Below are 25127 nucleotides of genomic sequence, written 5' to 3' on the forward strand. Positions count from 1 at the left end.
AGTCCCTGACTTCCCAGCACATCTGGCTAGTCTTCCTGCATCAGACTTCACACCTCCTCCTAAAATAAAGGGGATCCGTTGTTCACTAAGTACATCTCTGGAGATTTTCCTAATTTTCCACTGTGATCAGCAAACGAACCTTCATGATTTCTGCTTAGAGAATCATATCTTCCTAGTCTAAGCTTCTGCAGAGAGACTCCAAGCACTTGCAGACAGGTATTTCCACTCAGCATAAACCAAGACCCTTCCTCCTTTCTGAGGTACATAGCTGCGGCAAATCACTAGATCTCCTCACCAGGTGGATGGTTATTTCTAGCTCTCCATGTCTAGCATCAGAAATGCCCCTCAATGAGCTCAACAGGTGTCCTCAGCTATTCTGTTGCAAAGAGAAACCTCCTGGCCTTTGAAGCTGCTGACATTCAGATGCCTGAAGATACGGTTTTCATGCTGTGTTCAATATTTTTCCTTCCTTCTCTCTTACACTACTGAGCATTCACTAATTTTCCAACACATTTGAGTATCCTTTATCCATCAGAGTTCATTGGTACAGTCCTAGCCCCCACTGACATGCAGGGAACTCTGTTTGAAGGAGATCATCTGTGGTGGTTTCTTGGCTTTCCGCTGGAGTCAGTAAAAGGTCCTTCTCAAAATCTGGTTTCCAAGACCCTTTCCTCCCTTTTACTCACTTCCTCGAAGAGGCTTTGTGTCTCTGCAGACTGTGACTTCCACCCAGCATAGCCTGGGAACCTTCTCTCTCCACAAGAATCTGTTACTCGCCAATAGCGGTTTGAAAAATATTCCGGTGATGGGATTAGAGCAAAGACAGCCACCACGGGATGCGTTGGGAGTTTCTCTGCAGGGAAGAAAACAGAAAGAGGGCAGCCTGAAATTTGGCTGAGGGGGAGTGATGCGTAGTGCTCTCTGCCACAGGGTCAGTGTATGATGCTGGATAAGTCCAACTTTCCCCATGGGTGCAGTACAGCAAATGTCGCAGTGAGGTGAGAGCCATAGTCACATGGAATTTAAAAATCAATTAAATATTTATGAGAAATATTACATTCAGAAGAGAGACTGACTGGCTAATATTATTCATCCCTCCTGGATTCTGATGTTTAATTAATGCTTGCAAAAAGTGCTTTGAGATGCTTGGATGAAAGTGATGCAAACATGTCGCCACACATTGTGACCCTTGGTCCCAGAGGCACCTGTTCACCACACAGCTGTAGCAGCTCTGTGAGATGAGGGTCCCCCCTGAATCCCTCCTCTGGGGGTGAGAATGGGTCCATGTAAAGGACAAGCCTGCAGCTTTGTCACCTCAGATGCACAGCCCTGGTTCTCGTTGTAACTCTGCAGCAAGTTTCAGTGTGTTTTGGAAGCTTTACCCCTTCGGGGAATGCTCTTTCTGGTAGATATTTGCAGTGACATTAACCAACTGTTTAAAAACAAGCCCGGATTTCTGCATTACAGCATGCTGGGGAGCAAAAATGCAAGCCTGAATCCATGTGAACTGAAGCATCAGCTTAATGTCCCAGAGCCTGAAGCCCTCAGATGCCAGGGTCTTACTATCCCAGCCTGACTCTTTGCAGCTCTGATTTTCCCAGGACAGCCTCTCTCTGGCAGCTAGTGTCCAGAAGGGACATGTTTATTTACAGGCATGTAAGAGAGTTCTGGGGATACTAATGTGATGCTCCAGGCTCTTGTAGGAAACCTTTTCTCAGAATGGGGCTTTCTCAGGTTCAGGACACTGGCAAAGTGGGCGTGCATCCCATCCCATCCTGATCCATCTTGTCCCATCCCATCCCATTGCCTGCATCTCACACTAGGAAGTTCTTGTCTAACACAGGCAGCTCGTTCCCTGTGATGAGATGGCTTCATCTTTCTCCAAAGACACAGCCAATGAGGCCTGGTCAATGCTGTTCCTTTCACACCTGGTGGCACATTATGAACCTTGCTGCTGTGTCTGTCTGTCTGTCTGTCTGTCCCTGCTCCTCCAAAGCCTGGTTGTGCCTTGCACCCCCGTCTTCCAGGCAAAGGGGCAAGTGACTACCAGGAGAGAAGAGTGGGTGGCACAGAGATGAAATCTCAGCCATGTCTGGGGCTCAGTGGGTTTCCGCCGTCTTGGCTGAGGCTGGGATTCAGAGAGACATCGAATGTGGGTGGGAAACCACAAAAGCCCCCTCCTCCACCCCACAGAGAAGGGAAACAGCTGAGATTCACTAGAGGTACAGGTTACCTCAAAGTAACCTTGTATTGTGTTTGCATGGCAAGATTTTGGTAGCAGAAGAGCTGCATAGGTGGCCTCTGTGAGGTGTGAGCAGGACGTGGCCTCATGTCTGTCAGAGCTGTGCCCAGCCAGCGCCAAAATGGACCCACCATAAGCCAAAGCTGAGGCAATCAACAATGCTGATGGTGTCTCTGTGATCACATATTTAAGAAAGGGTAAAAATGCTGCACAGTAGCTGTGAGATGGAGAGGAGTGAGAAAATGTGAGAGAAACAGCCCTGCAGACACCAAGGTCAGTGAAGAAGGAGGGGAGAAGGTGCTCTGGGCACCAGAGCAGAGATTCCCCTGCAGCCCCTGGAAAAGACCATGGTGAGACAGGCTGTCTCCTTGCAGCCCATGGAGGTCCACACTGCAGCCCGTAGAGAGTCTGCACTGGAGCAGACTCCTGGCAAGTCCTGGGGCTCATGGAGAGTAACCCACACTGGAGCAGGTTTTCTGGCTGTGGCCCATGCAGGACCCACACTGGCGCTTTTTGTTCCTAAAGGAGAGTACCCCGTGTAGAGGATCCATGCTGCATTAGTTAGAATCATCAAATCATAGAACAGTCGGGGTCAGACAGGAAGATAATCTGGCCCAGGCTTTCATGGGAAAGGGGCCCTAGATGAGATTATCTTGCATCCTGTCCAATTGCATCTTGAAAGCCTCCAGCAATGGGGACTTTACTATATCCCTGGGGAAGTTGTTGTGGTGAATGATTGTTCTCACTGTAAAAAATGTCTTTCTTATGTTGAGGTGAGCATGAAGAGCTGCAGTCCATAGGAAGGACCTGCATAGGAGGACTTCATGAAGGACCCCATGGTGGAGCAGGGGAACAGCATGAGCAGGAAGGAGCAGCAGAGACAAAGTGCTGTGAACTGACCCCCACTACCCATCTCCTTGTGACACTCGGGGAAGGAGGGACAGAAGAATCACGTGTGAAGTTCAGCCTGAGAAGAAAAGGGGGGTGAGGGAAGGTGTTTTTAGTTTTGCTTTTATTTCTCACTATCCTGCTCTGTTTTCAATTGGCCATAAATTCATCTTTCGCCAGGTCAAGCCTGTTTTGTCCATGATGGTAACTGGTGAACAATCTCCCCGTCTTTATTTTGACCCATGAGGTTTTTTTTCATCTTACCTTCTCCCCCTGCCCTGCTGAGGAGGGAGAGTGAGACAGCGGCTAGGTGGGCAGCTGGCGGCCAGCCAAGGTCAACCCACCACCACTACAAAGGAAATATTCTCTCATCTCACCCCAAATCTCAGCCATACTCCACAGACAGGTGCCCCTAACGTACCGTCAGAGTCCTCTCTTACTCTGTTACTATTCCTGTGCCGTCCCTGAGGCCAGGTCCGTGGCCCACTCCTCAGAGGTGCCTCCTCTTAGCAGTGACACAGGCTGGGCAATGGAGGTCGGGTGGCTCTTACAGACTACCAGAGGCTCAGGCTAGGTCCGGATCCGCTCAACTAATACGTTCATTTGCGAGCTTTCTTTGTCGGCAAAGCAGAACCAGTTTCCAACGATTCACTTTTAAGTTTCAGCCCCGTCACGGCCTCCCATCAGCTGCCATATGGCCAATAGGCTCTCTCTGTTTTACACACTCATTCTCCCCAGGCGCTGCAATACATCACCTTCCGTTATGGTCTCCATTTCTGTTCATACCCAGAGCCGAGATCACATGCATTTGGGAAAATCACCATCAACCTAGAGAACCCAGGTGCCAGGTGCCAGCAGAACCTGGACTGGCAGCAAGACCTTGCTGACGCTCTGGCAGGAGAGGAGGAGACTTCAAGGCCAACATCTGTTGAGCTGCTTTCTGAGCATCAACTTCGTTCTTCTTTTGTTTCAGCTGTAGCTGGGTGAGATCAATTACAGCAGGTGACAAACACAAGGAGACAGAAACACAGAGCAGAGAGGAAGGAAAAGAGGTAAGGAAACTTTATTTCTTTCTCTGAGAAAAGGGGCCAATCTGTTTTCGTTTTTTTTAATGTTACAAATTTTACTATTCCACACAAGTTGCTGTTTCGGCACAGACGGATTGGTTTTGCTTCACTTAAAGGTCTGATGTAAAACCATCTTGAACTTTTGACTTGATAGTACTTTTGGCTGTGCAATCCTCCAAGGCCTTTTACTTTTAACTAATAAGCGATTGTCTCCCTGGACTTTTCCCTGAAAGGGGCAAAACAAAGGGAGCTACAAGAAGCTCAACCAGCCTCAGAGGCCGGAGATCTCACAGATCTTTTAAATCCATGTATAAGGAAAAACGTCAGATATGAGGGCCTGTCTCTGGTGACTGTATATCCCCCAGGGTTGGAAATGCACTGGGGAGTAGCCCTCCACCAGCTGCCACTTGCTATCACCTTCTCCATGTGCCCTCCAGGAAGGAGAACATTAATCTAAAAAAAGCCTGAAAAAATAACAAGATGTTGGTCTCTAGCTAACTAGGGGCATCTGCTGACATCTGTACGAGCTGAGGCCAGAGGGGTTTGTTCTGCTAATCCAGGCTGACTGGCTCACTGCCTGACACTGGCTGCCGATGCAGCCTGATCCACTTGCTCAGGGCTGAGCAAGCAGTGTTTCTTGGAGAAAGAGTAATCCTTTCTATATAAGGACACCAGAAAAGTGACTTGCCTTACTCTTTCACAGGCTGCTGCACTGTTCTAAATGGGAGTTTCATTTCTGGTTGAATTTTTAAACTTTCAGGTAGAGTATCCTACTCAACCTTCGCCACCCACCTCAAATATTCCTCTACATGGTGCATTGAGGTTGAGCTCAGGTTGCTACTTAACGTTCTCTACTATAAACTAAACAATTCTCTTGAGACACTGGTGCGCATTAGCCTCAAATCAGTTCACAGCCTTTTGCTTTTTTCCCCGTTGTTTCATAAACATGGCTGCCAAATCCGCCTGCAATACAGTAGGGTTTGTCACATCTCAATTGGGCGTCTGTCCCATTCCCGCTTGTGGTTCTCAGTTGACCGGGGACTCTGTCTACACAATCTGCTGCCACCCCCATATTCACCAGAGAAAAATTGAGGAGGGGTGTCTCCTGGGCTCCCCAGATGTAATGGATGTATTTTTGCTCTGAATGGGCAGGTCTATGCCATTTTGCTGTGCTGACTTTATCAATATGTATACAGACCCTTCTCCAGTCTGGGCTGCACATCAAGTATGCTGCATGGTAGGATCTCACTGTTCCCATTTTGGCAGCTGTGTGAATGATACCTGAACATCAAACCATGCATACATATAGCTTGGGAGGGTGATGGAGGGCATGACTTCAGAGGGCATCTCAGTGCCTTTGCTAGTCACAGCCTCCAGTGGCTTTAGAAAGTCACCCCTGGGCTGCATTTGCAAACTGCAGGATGAAAAGCTGTGGAGCTAAAATGGAGAGAGTTAGGAGGAAAGAAGGGGGCTAAGTGTAGGGGCAAAAGTTCAGAAAGGAAGTGCCGCAATGCTGGTGAGGCAAAGGCAGATCTTGCCTTCCCCGTAGGCTGCTGGAGGGGTTAGCGGCTGCAGGGAGCACCCCGGGCTGTGGAGACAGAGCTGCTTCACATGGCCTCTACATGGTTCCAGGCACACGGCAAGGCCACAGGAACTTTAGGGCTGTAGGAAGCCCAACTGACACTGACACGGTGGCCTCACCACCCTGCCTCCTCCTGATGGTGGGACCTGTCTCTGGAGGGGGTTGGCAGATTTCACCTGCCTGATCCCAGGGATTCCTCCCACAGCAGCTCCCAAGGGTGGCAGCTGCTCTCTGCTGAACGGCCCCAGGCACTCGAGGGGACATCGAGGCAAGGTTGGCCAGTTTGGGAGTGACAGTGGGGCCCATGAAATGACCTTCACTGCTATCATCTCTTTGATCTCTGGTGGCTATTTTTGGTTGCATTTGGTCTCTTACCCTGCCTGCTGCTCGCATGTGTTTGCTTTAATGTTAAACAGTAATTTCAAAGACCGGCTTTGATTTAGATGTTTAAACGGTGAAAAAGAGAGGTGACCCTCTGCAAGCTGGATCCCCAAAGCCAATCCAACCTGATGTGCAGGGACAAGGGGTAGCTGCGTCCCTCCTCTCTGGCCCAGCAGCCATGGCAAGGGGAAATGCCATGCGGCAGCAGAGCAGAGGTGTGGGAGCCCTGGAGCGGATGGACGGTGGGGAGGCTCCCCCACCCCAACCCAGCGAGCTGCTGCCAGATCAAAAGCACAGCCACAAGCAAGAGCGAGAGAAAAAAAAAACAACAAGAAAACCACACTGCATGAAAGAGGCACAGGAACACAGAGAGGGAGGGAGATGGCCTACTCAAGAGCGGTTTCTGAGTTTTTGGTGTTTGGTTGTTTTTTGAGTTTTTTTTAATTTCAGTTTCCTCCTGTGTTATGCCAGCACCAGCCTGGGGAAGAGCTCTCTGCAGCCCTTGCTCGCTGCTGCTGGGTGCTGGAGCGAGCGAGGGGCTGCCAGACCCTCTCCCAAGCAGACGTTCTCCAAGCCAGACCGGTCCTGCAGGCATCATCCCCCAGACAGCTCACTACCCCAGCTCATCTTTTCCTATCCCTCAGAGAGGCAGGCGTTATTAAAATAAGTCAAGAAGGAAATTAAACCCTTTTAATAAGAGGGGGAAGTTAAAACGAAATGGAAATCAATGTTCACTTGGGAGGGAGCCCTGCTCTTCTGTTGCTAGATGTGCTAATAAATCAAGTGTGCCTGGACTGTTTCTGGCAAAGAGGCCAACCGGCATGAGATGGTCTGGGCTATTAAACTCACTTAACCTCCAAAATGAACTGGCGACATGCCAGCCGCCTAATGGGAGTGGTCCCTGGCCCTGCTAACACCTAAATGCATCTCGGGAGTTGCTTGGGAGCGCGAGAGTTGTCCTGGGCCAAAAATCTGTCAGGAAATGTTCTAGCAATTTAACAGGGCTGATGAGTGTGTTCCAGTGCCTGGGGACATCCCCTGACACCACTTAATTTATGAGTACCACCATAAGATACAGCTGGGCTGCCTGTAAGGAGGTTGCGGGTCTGCTGGAGGCATCTGCTAATGAAAATTAATATAGCAGAGCCTTACCCACTGAGATCTGTGAACTCCAGAGTAGCAATGCCTGTGATCTGACCTGGAAAGATACAGAAGGAGATAGAAAGAGAGTAGGAAAATAGGAAGTGGCACGCATGAGAAGTAGAGATAATCAGTAGACAAAATGTATGAAAGAAATGCCAGTTGAAGGCAGCCCATTTTCCCCATTGACTTGCAACATGTAGGTGGGTAAACATCAAATTGTAGAGATTTGCCACAGAAGTACAAAGATTAGTGTGAATGAAGGAGGAATGCAGAACATATGAAACCACGAGAAGAAACAGAAAAACAAAGGTAGATCACTCTGAATCTACAAAGCTGCACAAGTTCAGTGGTTCACCAGTCCCACGGTGCCCTGATTGTGGGGTTTCACTCAATAACCAGATAGCAAGAAGTCAAAGAACAAACTGAAGCCATAAGATGACAGTAAAATAGAGATTCCCAGCTAAAACAAAATGATGGGGTATGACTCAGCAATTTGATTAATTTTTACCTGTTCCATTACCTTCAGGTTTTATATAAAGTTTAAGGACTTAAAATATTTGAAACCCAGTGCTGGCCCTGTTAATTTGTAGTTATCACTTTAGAGTGGGGATTGACTTTTCCTGCTGGTCCCTCTAGGACAGGTGATGTAAGTGTTCACAGCAGGGATGAGGTTTCTTCTGTCGTTTCAGGAATTGATCTTACCCGGGGCCCTATGCCAGTTCTCAGTTACGGATGTTTCTTTAGATTGAGATGCATACAGATGCCTTGTTGTTGGCCCTTTATTTATTCTGTAGCGTAGCCCAGCAAATTGCTTGATCACTGCTACTGCATCTTATTAGAAGTGATCTCTAATCACATGCGCTGGTTCCTTCATTTTACTTTTTTGCACAAAACAGCTCATGCAAATATTCCCTGGTGCTGGTATGGGATTTTTGCATTGTGCGAGGCATGCCACAAATTTTCTCTGACTGTGGCTTTGCCATCTATGTATCTTCTTATGGTGTATATGGCTGCTGCTTTGCTCTTGCACCTGTATTTTTAAGATGTATATGTGTGTACATCTGTCAAGCTGTCAAATTATCGGTCGTGCTTACCTGATCTTCATGCAGATGTAGTGCTGATGTTTTCATCTACTCTTTGATAGTCGCATGTGCTCTGATAATTTAAATTAATTTCAACTTTAAATCATCCTCTAACAGAATATGTTATATTTAATATTGTACAATAATACATATAAATATTGTATAAAAATATTCTAGCTTTTTTTTTTAGTTCAATCCCATTATGACTCTAGCCTTCTACGTATTGCACCACCTGCAACAGAAGGTTTCTATTATCGGCTAGAGCTGAGCGACCATCCCAGCAACTGTCCTACTGATTTCTCTGAAAACCAGTGTGATGTTTTTGTTAGGGATCCAGATCTCCTTGGGCTTGGATCTCTCATCCATGTTCCCACTACTTATTAGTTCTACTTCTGATATCTGATTTTCTCCATTGGTAGCATCCATAGAATTTTTCCATAGTCCATTAAAACAGGATTTGTCTTTTTCAGCTTGCTTCCCACTGCTTGTCCCTTGAGCTTCACCAGCTTCTGCCTGAACCTTCACCTGAGGACATGGAGTTCTTATGTTTCGGATGCTTCAACCCATGTTATGTGCTTATCTATACTGGTTGGATTTTCCCCAGTCTTCGTATAAAAAAGTTCTTACTTTGTGTCAGCAGCTGGGTGCCATTTTAGTTTAAATAAAGCCTCTCTTGCTTCAGATGAAGCCCACGTTTTCTGTACAGCTCAGTTCCCTTGTTCCTGACGACTCCATACTCCTTTTCTTCACACTGCTCTCTCTGTCACACTTTGCAGCCCTAGCACTCTGCCTCATCTTATGCATGTTTCTAGAAGAATTTCCAGCTTTGATCTTTCTGCCTTACAAGCTAAGTATGCCAGTAAGACCTTTTGTGACCTGTTGCTATGCTGTTAGTGTTCACACAGCACCCTCCAGCTGCCTTCACAAGCATGGCATCCTCCAACCTTTGCCTCATCCTGACCAGTACTGAGCTTAGAGGTAGAATGCTTCTGGTCTGCCCTATATCAGCTGGCTCCCTGGCCCCTCTTGGCTCAGCCACCTTGACCACAAGAGACCCCTTGGTGGTCTCTGTCCGAGGTTTGGTGGATGCCTTCCAGGTACAAGTCCTCATAGGGCTGACACCTTATACAAGCAACAGGGAAGGTCCACCCCAAGGGCCTCTTGGCATGGGGAGTGTCTGCTTTCGGAGAGGAGTGGTTGCCTCACTGTTTTTGCTCATTTCCCAGACTAGTTAACCAGCTTGGCTTCCTTTTTGTGATGCCTTGGTTTAGGGATGGAGAGCTCAGTAGTCTGCTTGCACCCGCAACCATAGTCCCCTTCACCTTTTCAGCCCACCCAGCTGCAGGTGGTCCCAGCACTTGCTCTCTGCTACAGTCAGATCCTTCATCTAATTTGATAACTCACCTTTAACATGATTGTTTACTCTCAGTTGCCACTTAAGGTTTTGTTGTCATCAGTGCATCTTGCTCTCTCTGACCTCATCCCTCCCTTCTCCCTGGACTTCATGTTGAATAGTCCTAAGAATTCAAGCAAGTCTTTCCAACAACATCAGACTTGGTGGTTATTGATATTTTTAAGAGAAGAAATAAGAAGGCAAAGAAACACACTAAAGAAAACCAGTAAAAGCCTAAAGATGTCCTTAATCATAGAATCACAAAATTGCATAGAAATATTTAGATGGCAAGGGTCCCCTGAAGGTCTCCAGTCCAACCTCCTGCTCACAGCTGGGCTCCTTCTATCTAGTCAACAGTTCCCTGCTCCAACCTATGGGTGTTGCCTCCTGTTCCTCTCCTGTACACCACTGAGAAGAATGTGGCTCCTTCTTCTAGGTAATATCCTTCAGATAATGGGAGACCGAAATTAGACCCCACCTTGGCTCTCCCTACCAAACCCAGTTCTCTGTCTCTACTTGTATGTCACGTGCTCCAGCCTCCTCACCATCCCAGTGGCCCTTAATTGGACTGTATCCAATTTGTTGACATCTGTCTTGTACTGGAGTCCAAAAATTGGATCCTATATTCTAGATGAGACCTCAGGTGTGCCAAATAGAGGGAAATAACTACTGCTGTAAATAACTACCTCCTGGCTGTGGTCTGGCTAATGCAACCCTGTATGTGTTTAACCTCAATCGCTGCAAGAGCGATGATAACCTGCCGTAGAGAAGTAAAAAAGTGCAGAACTCTTGACAACATAAACACCTGCAGCCCAAGAAATGCCAGAAACCTAGGGACGACCAAAATAAAATGTTTAATCCCACACTCTAGGGGGAACTCTGCAGCTGGATTCTTTGCTGAAACACGGGGCTCGGGTGACTTTAGCAATGAGTTTCCATTTTGCTGCACTCAAGAATGGTGGGTACTCACTGGGAACGTGGGTCCCATCCACTAAGGTCTAAAAATGAAACATTTTTAACACAGCATTTGAGTCTTCCAGGATAGCATCCCTTGGCACCAGCAGCACTTCAAGCCCACAGCAAGGAGGAGCATTCCCACAGAGATGGAGTCATGCAGCATGGTGGTGAGCAGCACACTTTGCGTCGTCTTGGTTCTGCATCTGGGTGAGTCCTTGGCTCAGTGAACCCTCCCAGTTCTTAACAGCCTTTCCACAGGTCTCACCACATTTGGGGTGGTTTTAAGCACCTCTTGATTTGCCATTTATTATATATATTTTATATTTGTTATAACATCCCTCATAGGGCTTAAAGCAGGTTCATTTCAGTGATGAAGCTGTGACAGCTGCCTCCTTACCTTGTCTGGCCCACTCCTGCCCTGCCCAGCAGCTCTCAGTGGGGCCATGCAGCGAAGATGAGGACAGAGGATCTGGAAGCTGGGGGGGTTCCCTCTGTCTGTGTCCTATGACTTCAGAGGCAGTGACAGCTCAGGTTTTGGGACTCAGGCTGTTCCCAGCCTGACTCCTGCTGAGCCTGCCAGCCAAAACCAGGGTGCCTGGAGCCTCACCAAGTTTGGGGAGCTCCCCTGTAGAAGCGCAGGAGTGGGGTTCCTATGACAGTCGGCTTGCACATTGAGCACAGAGTGCAAAATACTGCTCTCCACACTGCCTCCAGCTGCTTGGGGAAAAAAACTTGTGTTTCTCCATACAGAGTTGCTTTTATAAAGACGATGCTACCGGCTTGCTCAGTTTGACTGCTAATGTTATAAGATTTGGAGGACTTCTTAGTGCTCATTTTCCAAGAAAGGAAGGTGTCTGAATAAAGCCAAGCCTGCATTTCTTGGATACTCAGCTGTGATTCCTCTGATTGCAGAGGGAAGATTTAGAGGAAAGATCTAAACTCTTCTGTGCACACTAGCACCAAAAGCAAAGCAAAAGTTACCAACTCTTATAAATAGCATTTATAATTTCACACTTTAAGCAAGTTCATAATTTTCTGTGATCCAATGTGTAATTATTGAAAACATGTATTGGCAGATTAGCTATGTTCTCGGAGGAATATGTAACTTGTGAAAAACTCTTCCTTAGACTAAGGTAAACTTTTTATTTTGCATTTTTGTGGGTCTCCAATACAAGGGTCACCTGAGTGATCTGCAGGTTAGGCAATCCTGAGAGATCCATTTCCTTCTTATAGTCTCCTGCAGATATCCTCTTTACAGTGAAAGAAAGGAGGTGGTTCTTCCAATAATCTGCTCCTAATGTTTCTTCAGCTTTATACATCCTACTTCTTTAACTGTCACATAGCCCTCATTTCAAGAACACAGACCTGGCATTGGGCAAGCCTTATTTCTTTGGTTTTCACTTTGTCCTTTCATTTTATGGGTTTTCAGTCTTGCTCCATGCAACAACTGGAAGAAGGGGTGAGCAAATTTGTGGGTGCTGCCTCAAGTCTTGACTGGGGAGGAAAGGAGGGGTGGCATATGCCGTCCTGCCTTTGCTACCAGTAGGACAACAAAATCTCATCCCGTGGGAAAAGACTGTTTCAGTAAAACTGTTGACATCTCAAAATTGTGAATCATGGGGAGTCTCCTATGAGGGCAGGCTGAGAGAGTTGGAGTTTTTCAGCCTGGAAAAGGCTTCAGGGAGATCTTATTGCAGCCACTCAGTACTTAAAAGGTGCCAATAAGAAAGATGGGGACAGACTTTTTAGCAAGGCCTCTTGTGATAGGACAAGGAATAATGGCTTTAAACTAAAGGAGGGGAGATCCAGGCTACACATGAGGATGAAAATTTTTATAATGGGCGTGGTGAAACCCTGGCACAGGTTGCCCAGAGAGGTGGTAGATGCCCCATCCCTGGAGACATTTCAGGCCAGGCTGGATGGGGCTTTGAGCAACCTGATCTAGTTGAAGATGTCCCTGCTCATTGCAGGGGGTTGGACTAGATGAGCTTTGAAGGTCCCTTCCAACCCAAATATTCTGTGATTCCATGAATCTACCACAACCCCTGGCATTTTTCCTCTTTCAGAATGTATGTGAAACAGAATAACCATTAGCCAGGTAAAGAGCCAAAAGTGAAGTGGAGGGAAGCTATGGAGCTGAAAAGAAAAGGAATTGGTCGATGAGACAAAGACATGAAAAAATCAGAAATTTAGCTCAATCTTCCCAGTATCTGGGAAATGGAGGAGAAATATCTGCATCTTTCTGGAGGGACAGGAGGTATTAACTTGCTGTTTTTGGTGGGTATTGACTTTCAGGTCTGATCTCCATTATGGCACAGCAAAATGAAGTACAGATTGGTGTCGCAGGACAGGCAGTCATCTTGAATTGCAGAGGTATACCTCATCATGCAGCTGTGACCTGGAAGCACTACAAGCTTGTTATTAAAAAGTCATCTATTACCCCTTTGAAAGGCAAGGCTCCCAATTCACCACCCCTTCTCCCCAATATATGGCTGAGAAACCTCTTCCCTCCTAACCAAGCTTATTTTTTCAAAAGGCAAAGCTACCATGAGTGATCGATCGGAAATCATCCCCAGCAGTAAACACCTGAAGGTGATGGACTTAAGACTCTCTGATGCTGGCATCTACACCTGTGAATATGAGTCTCACACAGTCAGTATCTCACTACATGTCTTCAAATGTGAGTGATTAAAGGGCTTTTGTCCCTGAAGAGGTGAGGTGGGGGAAGATTTTAGAGCTCAGAGAGACCTCTCTGCTGAGATTCTTTATCCAGCTGCTATATCTTCGGTCCTGGGCAGAGCAGAAGGTCCCCATATTCTATTTGCTGTAACGCTCGTCCCTCTCTCACAGGAGGAGTAGTTGACTTACTGTTTGCGCTTTTTCTTTTTATAGTGATGATCTCTTTAGATGGGCACTTCCTGCCAAATGAAGACCTTGAGTTGACTTTAATGCAAAATTCATCCCATCTTCTACCCAGTCTCAACATCACATTGTTTAACAGTAACAACAACATTGTAACACCCATAGTAGTAGAAGACAAGACCCATCAAAAATACACAGTGAAGTTAAAGGAACTGGAGGCTACAGACAGTGGGACTTGGACGTGTCGTGTCCATTCAGACTCTCCATTGATTAATCAGAACATCCCCTTTGATGTAAGGGTATTAGGTATGTGACAAGAAAAACGCAACTCACATGCAGTCTCAGGATCCAGCTCATGAGCTGAGCTGTCACTTTCCAGCATCCCAAGCAATGGTGCTCCAGGGTTGATTTGCCCACTGCAGCCTGGGGATTTCTCTGCTACCTGAGCTCTGTCCCACACTTGCTCCCATTTTCCTCTCCAGACTTGCCCTAAAATATTCCACTCTCCTTGGGGTCTATTCTTTTCAGCTCTGGTAAGCTTGGGAGCTTTGAGTCTTTAAACATGTTCTCAGACACTGACTGTTTAGCCTTCCTGGGATATCTCTTGGCTTTTCTTCAAGTCATCTTTCAACTGAGCACAGCACACATTTCTCCAAATCAAGGGTGGACACAGGGAAGTGTGGCCATGGCTTTCCCTGCCTCTGTATTCCTTGTCTCTTCTGAATTCAGGTTTTCAGAATCCAGACTTGGAAAGAAAGTATGCAACTGTTGGTAGCACTGTCATCTTGTCATGGCATCTGAACTTCCGGAAGATAACATGGAAAGGAGGTTTCACAGGACAACTGAATTGGAAGCAACAAGAAAGTGCACCTGCTCATGAACTACTTGATTTCAACACCACAGCATGGGGAGAGCAGCATAAGACCAAAAAAAGCAACCGCTTTTGGTTTGAAATACCTGAAGGCAAATTTGGAAGCACCATAGAAGTGAAACTCTCCAAAGTCAATTTCAACCACTCTGGGCACTACCAGTGCCAGCTGGCATACAACAGCAGATACGTGCAGAGCAAGATAGAGCTAGTGGTGATGAAAGGTGAGAGAAAGTGGCTCAAGAGATGAAGCTGCAGAAAACTGGAAGCCACAAGTGTATGGATAGACCCCTCTTCCCATCCTCTCTTTCCCATGTCTTTTTCTTACCTTCACAGTCTCAGCTAACCCTGCTGGGCCACTCGCCAGAGGGGCCGAGATGACCCTGACCTGCCAGGTCTCTAGCCCACTCCCACCCAACACACATTTGCGCTGGGAACGTGTGAATGGGACTCAGATGGATGTCAAGAAGTCAAAGCAGCATGAAGTAAAGTTGGAGGTGAATGTCAGCACTGCAGGGCTGTGGATCTGTCACCTCATAGAAGACAATGACTTGATGATCAGCCTCAGCTACCCTGTGGGTATGGAAATTAGTATCACATCTCTGCCTTCACCCAATAGTTTTAAAATTCTCTTTGTATCTGTCTCTGAATACTTATTTTCTTCCACAGAGGAAGCTCCTGTTTGGATTAGTTATGTGGTAATTGGAGCAAGTGTTGGAGGCAGTGTGTTGGTGTTTGTCCTTGCATGCCTGTGCACCATCAGTGGTATAAGCTGGCAGCGGAGAAGGGTGAGTGCCCCAGTCCCTGTGAAAGGTGAAGAGATGACAGTCTCCCCAAACCGTAGGAGGAGTCTGATTTTCTGTCTGGATGTAGGGCAGAACAAATAGGAAACCCTTAGACTCAAAGCAAAGTGTTAGAGATGGGCAGTCTGCAGATGTCAGACAGTATTTTACTACCACTTCAAAGGTGAAGCATTAAAAAAATCCAGTTGTTATTTATCCCCTCTCTCCTGGCAGCAACGGGCAAAAAGGATGGTACAAGCACGACAATACTTGCTGGAAAACAAGACGTGTCAGTGTCAACAGTAAGTGGTAATGAGGGCATCTGGAATGGGCAAAGACTCCGGTTTCAAGACAGGGGATTCTGATGGTCAGGTGGGAGAAAATGGAGCTTGAGCCTGCTTGGTGCTACAGTACAGCTGTGTTTTAGCATTTTCAGCTTTTACTCATGTTAAGTCATGTTTAAGGGTTCAATGAAATAGATGTGTTTAATGAACTTCCTGTTACGCCCTGAACCCGTAGTAGTAGCACTGTGCTGGAAAACTTTTGAGTAGAAAGGTTTCACTTGAATTACCTTGATGTTGAGAGATGTTGGCCAAACCCAAACAGGAGCTCCAAAGTCCTTTGATGGGTTAGATAGTAGATCTGGGACCTGGATATCAAGGTTGTGGAGGTGGAAGACACACAACCAAGCTCAAGGATGAAACACACATTTTAGAAAGCTGTGATATCCGTAATGCGATTCCAGCTCTGCTAGAATAGTGCTGGACTGCAATTTGTGAAAATTGCCAATAAACTTATTGGAGTAAATAAAAAGAGAAGAAAACCCCAGCACACTGTGAACCATGCCCTCTCCCAAAGGCCTTAGGTGATAGGAGATACACCATCATGTCCTGTCCCTTTTCATCAAAGCAAGGATTTCCCAGCAGAGAAGTTGCCTTTTTCCAGATATTTAAGCTTATGTGATATCAGGCATCATAAGCAGTTGTGAGGAAACACTGGCAGCTATTCTGTCACTGGAAGTGGAGAGCTATGGACAGTATAAATGATCGCATTAACCAGTTCAATGGATGTATAGGTACAGAACTGTATTTCTGCTTATTTTTCACTGGTGACAGTGGCAAACTGTGATAATTTCACCTTTTTTTTTTTTCCACTGTCACTGTGAATTCAGTGAGAATGTTTATTGGCATTCATAGCTGGGAGGTATAAGCTGTGAAGAGTTGGTTAGTATAACATGTCGAAGAATTCACTTTGTTTACACCTACTTTTCAAGGTTAAAAAAATAACCTCCATAAGAAGAAAACAAAGCCCATACAACTACATCAGAGACCAGATAAATCTGTGTGATACATGTGCTGATACTGTTGTTCTTTAACTCTCTTTGCCAAGTCAGCAGTTCAGTGTAACTGAAACCTAAACCACAGCCATGTGGATGCACAAGTAACTGTTTGCATCCCCAGCTACAGAAGTGGGCAGTCGTTCTCTACAATAAGCAATAAAATTGTGGGGTTGGCTGGCTTTGAGATACCCAAGTGAAGCCTTTCATCTCTACAATACTGGTACTCACATCACACTTTTCTCTTGCAGTCGGCTGAATAAGTAGTATTGCAGCACTGGAGTCAGAAGGACTGATGAAGTCTCTGCTAGTACCTAAACACCTGCCATCACATAGTGCTCTGTGAATCCATCTCACTGTCTCCTGTTTTGATGTAATTCTTCATTTCTTCATCATTCCCCCAGTCTAATGTCCTGGAGGGAAGTTGTCTGGCTAGGAGCTGATGGACAACACAAGAAACCCTTAAGGATTAGGTTTGATACCCAGTTCTATAATGAGAGACACTGAATAGAAGATGCATATATATGTATACATACCTATATGCTTGTATTTTGTTCTTGCACTTAATTTGACCTTCTTATGGAACTGATTTTATGCACTTCTTTTATCTGCCTGAGCTACAATAAATTACTTGAGGGTTGGGTTGTTTTGGTTTTTTTTGCAAGCTGGGCTAAATTTTTTCCTAAGGCATTCTCATCTGGTTCAATTTCATATATCTTCCCTTCCTGCTAGGATGTGGAATCCTGATTCTCACTATCTCCCTCCACCCTGGCAGCCATGAGCCTTCCTTAACCCAGCAGCCCTCTGCTCTCCATGAAACCTGTCCATCCTCATTTTCCTTTCCTGGGCAGTCTGAGCCCTACAGTGTCCCTCAGCCCCATCCCTCAGTCTGTACTTTCATGTGTCCCGCAACAAACCAATGCACAAGTGAAAAAATCATGAGCAGTGGGATAAATCAGGACTAATTTTGTCAGGAATGTAGTTCAGGATACCAATGGCTTCTGGAAATCAGAGTCTGAAGAAGTTGTGAATGTCGATCTAGAAGGTAAGTTTGGGAAGGGGGTGACCAAGTCATTTCCTAGGGAAACAAACCAACCTTGGACTGTGCAAGCCCACAGAGTGCAGAGAAGAGACCCTTCTGAGAAAGCCACCACAAATGGCTCCTTGTTGGCTCAAGGAGATGGGAAGAGGGAGTAAAAAGTTCAGAAAATTTAGGATGGAAGTAAAAGTGTGTTGCAGAGATACCAAAATGTCCTGAAAGAAAAATACTGTTAAAAAACGTACACAGAAGCCTTGTGTTTGTATAAGCTATCCTACTGTCTGCTAGCAATGGGTCAGAAAGGCTTTGAGGTCCTACAGCTGCTGCTGGCTGCAGTCCAGTTTTGCTTGTTTGTGCTGGGCTTGCTGGGGAGAGGCAGAGAGGGGCACTGGGCTGTGGGAAGTGCTCCCCATGAGGTAGACCCCTCCTCCAGGATGCTCAGTGCTGGAGGGGGGGGTTTCCCTGTGGCAGACACATGAGCATCATACTGTTACTGACAGTAAAAAGACAGATGGCAACAACGGCAGAAACGACACCTGTGAGCTGGGGGAAATCCTCCCCCCGCCCCAGCCCCATTTCACTCCAGGGACGCAGCCCCAGGCAGCTGTGGCAGCAGATGTAGGCCACCACGAAAGTCATGCCTGCTCCTCCATCACCTGACAAAGGCTCGTGACAATGTCATTTGCCTTCCCCATAGCTTGTGCTTATGCACACAAAACTACATTACTTTTGGAAAAGCCTTGGTCCATATCCTGGTGCACATAGTTGCTCCTCCTGCTCCTGTCCTGTCCCTCAATTATAGACTCATAGAATAATTTGGGTTGGAAGGGACCTTCAAAACTCATCTAGTCCAGCCCCCTGCAATAAGCAGGGACTTCTTCAACTAGATCAGGTTGCCCAGAGCACCATCCAGCCTGACCTTGAATGTCTCCAGGGATGGGGCATTTACCACCTCTCTGGGCAACCTAGGCCAATGTTTCACCACCTTCATCATAAAAAAATTCTTCCTTGTGTCTACCCCAAATCTTCCCTCCTGTAGTTTAAAACCATTACCCCTTGTCCTATCACAAGAGGCCCTGCTAAGAAGTCTGTCCCCGTCTTTCTTATCAGACCCTTTTAAGTACTGAGTGGCTGCAATAAGATCTCCCTGGAGCTTTCTCTTCTCCAGGCTGAACAACCCCAATTTTCTCAGCCTGTCCTCACAGCAGAGGTGTTTCATGCCTCTGATTATTTTGTGGCCTCCTCCGAACCCTATCCAGCAGGTCCATGTCTTTCCTATGGGAAAGACATTTTCAGCTAGTGCATTTTCAGCTAGCCCTGAACTGCCAGTGTAAATTGAGAGCCAGTTGAGGCTGGTCAGTCTGCTAAACAAGGCACCATCAAGGCTTAAGGAGAGGTCAGTTTTGGAAGCTGTATGAGGGAATTTGAGTCCAGGGTCAGTGGTGGTCAATATAACGATCATGACCAAGTGCTTGGCATAGTTCTTTCAACCAAAACCAAACCAAACCCTGCTCCTGCAGTCCAGACCCTTTTTTTAAAATAACTGCTCGAGTACCAAATTCTGCTCCTCTTCACGCTCACATGGGTGTCTGGAGCACAGAGATTATCCTGCATCACCTGATCCCCTGCTGGGACAAAGCAGCATCTCGGGTGAGGCTCCATCATGAGCTCCCCTGGCACTGCTGCCAACTGCAGCAGTTCAGGTGCTCAGCTGAGACTCTGGCAGCTGAACCAACTACCTCTGTACCTAAAAATACAAGCCTTGACTTTTTCAGTGAGAGGATCAGTCTGACAATGAGAGACTAAGCTGACAGGGCCTCTAGCACTGGGTCCATCAAGCCTAGCTTGTCAAGGATGAAATGCTTGGGCAGCAGAAAATGTGCCCACTTGTGGCTCGGCGAACAGTGAGGTGCATGTGCTGCCTGACAGTGCTGCCTGCAGCTGCGGGAGTCCAGGAGGCAGAACACCTGCCTCACCACAGCCCTGATCTCATGCTGGCAGGTGGTGGTGCAGTCTCCAAGCCAGGCTGGTCCTCTCATGAGGTGAGGAGTGACACCATGTAGACACATGACCCTCAGCTCAGCAGCTCCGGTTCTGCTCACTTCCAAGGGCTGTGTCCCCACGAGCAACCAAAGGCTGTGTCCCCACTTACAGCTGGGACCGACCTGCAAAGCACAGTCAGGCTCACACTGCCACCATCGATACAGAAGGTCCTTCCACCCATTTCCAGGTGGCCTGGCTGATGTTACAGCAGATGTGATGGTGACACCGGAATACCTGTAAGTACACAGCCGTGTCTACAGATGCACAGCTTCCACTTCTCACATCTGGATGGGCATAACAAGCCTTCCTCAACACTGCACATTTCCTCAGTAGGTGTCCCCATTTCAGCAGTCATGACCCTGCCCTGCTCTACGTGAAACTCACCTGTAAGCACAAACCACTGTAGGCTCCGATCTCATTAATCTCTTTTTTTTTGACAGTCTGTATCTTTTCACATGATGAACTTCTTTGTTCCCTAGATGCACAGACTGCTGTAACTGAGAGAAAAGTCTTTCACAGAGCAAGTCCTAGATGGGCTTTGCTTTCTGAATGCAATACTAAAAGCTTCAGTGTGGGCTTTAGGGCAGCACAGTGGTGGAGGTTCACACCAGATAAGAACAAGCTTGCACGAAACATGTGTCAATGTAGATGTACCTGGTGAGTCCCCAGCTGGAGCAGACTGAGGTCACATCTTGCCCAGGCCTGGGCTGAGGAAATACAACAGCGTGCTCCCTTTCTGACACAACACGCTGTCTTCACAGCCTGTGCGGGAGGTGACACTGTGGCAACAGTGCTCCTCCACACATTGAAGACAGAAACAAGAAGCCAGGTGTCCCTATCAGATCGCTTTGTGTAGTTCCTTCCTCATGGCACCCCAGGGCTTTAAATGCTGTGTTGAATGTATCCTGGTCCTTCTTCTCAGGAGGACTTCTCCCTTTGCTAGGTGTAATGAGGGTGTATCTACACTATAATGCATAATGCCTCTGCACAACACAAACCACAGTGATGTATGACTCTACAAAGCAACAAACACAATGACAGACATATTTTTTCATGTGGTGACAGATCATCAGAATAGCCCTGAGAAGACGGCAGGACTCGGAACAGCATACAGGCCCATGCTCATAAAACAACAGCAACCAGAGTGCAGTGATGTGGAAACATCATGGAAAGCAAGAATTTAGAATAAACTGAGACATGTTTGTTTTCCCTAATATGTTGGTCTTTCTGGTACTACTGTTGCCCACATTTCTGGGCTGCAGAAGGAAAAAAGCACATGCTTCAGTGCTTTGGACCCACCTCCAATGCATGGGCCCCCACCAGGACCCACAGACCTGCTTGCTTCCGTGGAGAAAAGGGCTTGAACGCAGATGAGGCTGTACTACCCTGTCCAGTTCTGCTGAACCAGAAGCACAGAGGCTGAAATAACCCCAGCCCATAGCCCAACCTCCTCAAGCCCCTCCTGCTTCCCAGTTTATTTCTGCCCTTTGAGTGCAAGGCGAGGCGGTGATCCGGTGGATGCTGTCAGCCCGGATCTGCCGAGGCAGCCCACGTGACTCATGCTCCCTGCGGGCTCTGCAGCGAAGCGCTCACATCCCTCAGCCTTCAGAGCAAAATGACCCTGTGTGTATCTTTACATGTTCCCAAGGTCTAAAAGGGAGGAAGCTGTGCACTTCAGCATCTTCTAGTTTCTTTTTATCACGGGGAGGGGGCGGGGAGGGGCAGAAAGAACAGCTTTCAGCGTCCATTTGAGTGGCTCATCAGGCTAATGCAGCTGCAGAGAGAGTAGCTTCCATCTACCCTTCTCAGAGGTGAGGGTAGAGTAGGAATAACAGGCCCTTGCAGATGCTCAGCTCTGGACTGATTGCTTTCTGAGTGTACTCCCAGTGCAGTTTAGTGCACACACATCTGAGCAACACTTCCAAGCCATGGCAGGCTGCCTTTGCCCCATGCGTGTCAGCGTCCTTCCCCAGCATCACCCTGAAGAAGTCTTTGGCTCTCTTCTTGTTCATTTTCTAGCCAGCTTAGCTGAGCCTTAAAGGCTCTCCAGATTTGTAGAATTAGAGAACAGCAGAATAAGAGGTGATGGCAGAGACTGACTCATTGGCAAGGAATCAAAAGGGAAGGAAGAGAGGAGAAACCCATTCTTCTCAATGTTTTGGTACCAGCTGGCTGGTGTCAAAGTGCCTGTTTTAGGCTCTGGTGCTGGGAAGTCCCTCCTCGGAGCTTGTCTGTGTGCTGTGCGGAAAGAAGGTCCTGGAGATGAACAGCAGTAACAGTGATGCTGGCCCTGTGAGGGCCATGGCTCCCGGAGAGGCCACCACACCAGCTGGAATGACAAGGGGAGCCAGAGAGCTTCCTGACAAGGGCCAGCTGCATGCAGTATGTCAGCAGTGCTCCTGAAATCTTGGCGCATTTTTGGATTAAGAAAATACTGCTCTGGTCTTAAGAAACCTCAGGCACATCTAGGCAAGTTAGGGAAACAGATAGTAAAAAGAAAGTTGTAATTTTGTGCTACAAATCCAAATAAAAAATGACGTCAGCTCCTTTCAGATATCATAGGTTCCCAGATTAATTATTCAAGAGCTCCTAATTATCATTTCTATGTAGGAGAACAAACAATAAGTGTCCTGTAATTTTGGAAAGTGGCACAATTAAATTCTGAAATGATGATTTTACATCCTTGACAGGCTGGAACACACTGCACTGGGATATCAGTGAGGCCACAAAGGCAGAAGGGATGTAGAAGGAGAACATCATATACAAATATTTATGTATGTGACAGAGGGAAAAAAAAAAAATTAGAAGATGCCCAGTGTGTAAGGAAATACATTCAACTGTAAACAAGCATCCACAAGTTCAAATTCCTGTTTTTACACTGCAAGCCCTTGATATTTCTGTGTAGCTCATGACTAGCATTAGTCGTCTGTCCCCTGATGTGAGCTATTATTACTTGTCCATTTTGCAGATGAATTATCCAAGAAGTCTCACTAAATCTTTCCATATGGTGCTAGAAATAGAATCTAAGATTTAGATATGACAAACCTACGTTGCAGTCTCTGTCTTTTCTGAAGCAATATGCTAACACATCTATTTGGCTGGATTCTTGTTAGCCATTAACCACACCCTGCTCAAAGAACCAGGAAGGATGCCAGGAAACCTGCTTGCAAGCACCCCAGCATGGCCTCACAAAAGGCTCTGCAAGCCATGTTGGGGCTCTGAGGATGGATTTAGTCACATTCATGATCTGTGAGAAACATGTGTGAAACCTCCCATGGTCACTATCAAAGTCCCAAGTAAAAGCATCAAAGTCCTGTGAAGCAAATTTGGCTGTTCTGCTAGTGCTTTTGGTTTTACAATGCTGGTGTTTGTTGCTCGGTTAATGAGCTCTGTTCCTTTAAGAATCCAGGGCACCTCTGGGAAGCGCATTTCCATGGACCTGCAGAGCTGCTGTCTAGAAATAACTGATCTTGAGGCAATGAACTTTTACAGAAGGCATTTCATATCCTTACATTGTAACACTGGTGTTTCTTTGGGCCTGGATGCCTCAGGATATTCTAGTGAGCTGCTGAACCTTTAGACAGCAGATCACCAGTCAGAGACCTGCCTGGCTCTGTAGGAATTAAAAATCGCTCCCAGCTCTGTGAATCCTTCTAGGAGATGAGTCCGGGCGTATCTCACTTCTAGCCTGGGCTTCCTAGATACACAGGGAGATCTGCACCATGGGGCTTCAGGTTCTCCAGATCTGAGTGTTTGTGTTCCTTTGCATCTGCATTGTCGATATGCAGCACATATGCAGTTGTGACCCACCGCTTATCAAAACCAGTGAAACCAGGTGTCTGGGAATGCTAGGCAAATAAACAGAGTCTTTGAAATCCCTTTAGATGAGATGGATGGACTAGCATCTGCTTGGGAGTATGACAGCCCCAGGGTAAATGCTCTTCTCCTTCCCACAGAGTTCATTCTGCTTACAGTAAATCTTCAGTTTTATGCTTTTATTCAAACTAAGAACCCAGCCACATTGCAAACACAAGAAGCCTCCTCAAGACAGGAGTCGTCCGTATCCAGCTCTGCTCACTGATCTCTGTCAGGTGTATCCCAAGCCCTGAAGGGATGCTGGGTTGCAGGATGTCCCTACCTGAGTGAAGCTGATGCAGGCAGCACAGAAAGTGCCAGAAACTTGGTTTGCTGTTTCCCTGAGATAATAAGAGGATTTATTCACCCACGCAGGCAGGCTAACAACTCACACTAAGGAGACTCAACTTCTGAATCAGAAGAGGATGGTAATGTGGAAGTTATCACATTAAGTAATTCATACAAATGACACAACTAGAGCTGCACAAATGTTTACATCTGTGGATACAGACCTTCTCACTTCAAGACGTAAACCTCACACAAATTATATGAGTTGAAAAGATATGACTGAGGGGGGCCCTTCTCACCTCTCTGGCTCCTGGTGTTGCTGGGCTAACCGCTGAGATGGACCACCTTGGGGCTGTTCCATCATGGCAGCTCCTGCCTGACAAAGAATAGCCAGAGCACAGCAGCATTGTCACCACTTTATCAAAAATATCTCTTCATGTCTACCTGACACAAAGCCAGATCTATTATAGCGGTTACTGATTCTACTCACTGTCTCTAAAACAGGCCCCAGTGACAACAACCAGTGCAATGCAGACAGGTCTTGTCTCAGATATACATATATATATATATATACATATTTATACCTCTGGAACTGCCTTCACTGCTGTCCCTGGGCCTCAGAACCAGCAGTACCTCCAGTACCTTACTCAGGACTCTTTCTGCTGACCATGCAAACCTCAGATGAAATTTCTTGGTATACAAGGCACTTGGGATCACCTCAGCCAATATTTAGAATGATATATGAAACTTGCCCTGTCAGAGAGGGTGCTAAAGCCGAGCAGATGCTGGATCTGTAGGGTCAGGTCTACTTTAGCAAACAGGGTGATACAGTAGGAGCAGATCTGTAGAGGAAAACGGCTGATGCTGAGGACTTAGTGACCACGCTGTGAATGTCTGGGCGCTTACTTCAGACTATTTCTAGTCCAAAGTAAAGCTGAATTCTCATAGTCCTCAGACCATATCTGTTGCACATCTTGCAGGTTCCTTAAACCTAAATTGTTCATGATCCAAACTGAGGTGTTAACTGTCCAGAAACTTGGTGTCCCATCCCACCCCAGTTCTAATGGAGGAAAGAGATGTAGAGATTTTGGGAGACGTCAGCTCCTAAAATGATCAAGGACAAGAAAGGTGTTGGTGCCTTCACTTCAGTCACGAGACATCAGCTGAGTAAACTGAGATGTCCATTGTCTTGTGAAGCCAGGATTGCCATCCCTGAGGTGACGCAGCTGTAGGGGGAGGTTTATTCTTCCGACATGACCAACCCGTTCCTCTGAGCACTATTTCTGCTCTATTTCCTTCTTTCCCTTTCCCTATTTGTG

The 25127-nt window shown here is 46.7% G+C and overlaps 1 protein-coding gene across 2 annotated transcripts; it reads left to right on the plus strand.

Moving 5' to 3' along the window:
- Nucleotides 1–3870: 3870 nt before the first annotated feature.
- On the plus strand, nt 3871–17224 carry CD4 (CD4 molecule). Of its 2 annotated transcripts, none has more exons than XM_021292729.2 (10): nt 3871–4182; nt 10803–10942; nt 13031–13186; nt 13272–13415; nt 13628–13903; nt 14327–14689; nt 14802–15044; nt 15135–15253; nt 15482–15549; nt 16835–17224. In XM_021292729.2, the coding sequence occupies exons 2-10, from the start codon at nt 10882–10884 to the stop codon at nt 16848–16850; spliced, it is 1446 nt and encodes a 481-aa protein (XP_021148404.2). In that variant the 5' UTR covers nt 3871–4182; nt 10803–10881; the 3' UTR covers nt 16851–17224. The 2 variants fall into 2 exon arrangements, with proteins under 2 accessions (XP_021148404.2, XP_064934056.1); XM_065077984.1 differs by having other exon boundaries at nt 10819–10942.
- The last annotated feature ends 7903 nt before the right edge of the window (nt 17225–25127 follow it).

The sequence above is a fragment of the Columba livia genome, chromosome 1 (assembly GCF_036013475.1).
Source record: "Columba livia isolate bColLiv1 breed racing homer chromosome 1, bColLiv1.pat.W.v2, whole genome shotgun sequence".
NCBI classification, from domain to species: Eukaryota; Metazoa; Chordata; class Aves; order Columbiformes; family Columbidae; genus Columba; species Columba livia.

What these genes read in the sequence shown, in the direction of transcription:
- CD4 (XM_021292729.2), top strand. Translation starts at nt 10,882, where the DNA reads ATGGAGTCATGCAGCATGGTGGTGAGCAGCACACTTTGCGTCGTCTTG. An exon ending in ATCTATTACCCCTTTGAAAG is followed by an intron (nt 13,187 to 13,271) that starts GCAAGGCTCCCA and finishes TTTTTTCAAAAG; the next exon opens with GCAAAGCTACCATGAGTGAT. An exon ending in AGAGCTAGTGGTGATGAAAG is followed by an intron (nt 14,690 to 14,801) that starts GTGAGAGAAAGT and finishes TTACCTTCACAG; the next exon opens with TCTCAGCTAACCCTGCTGGG.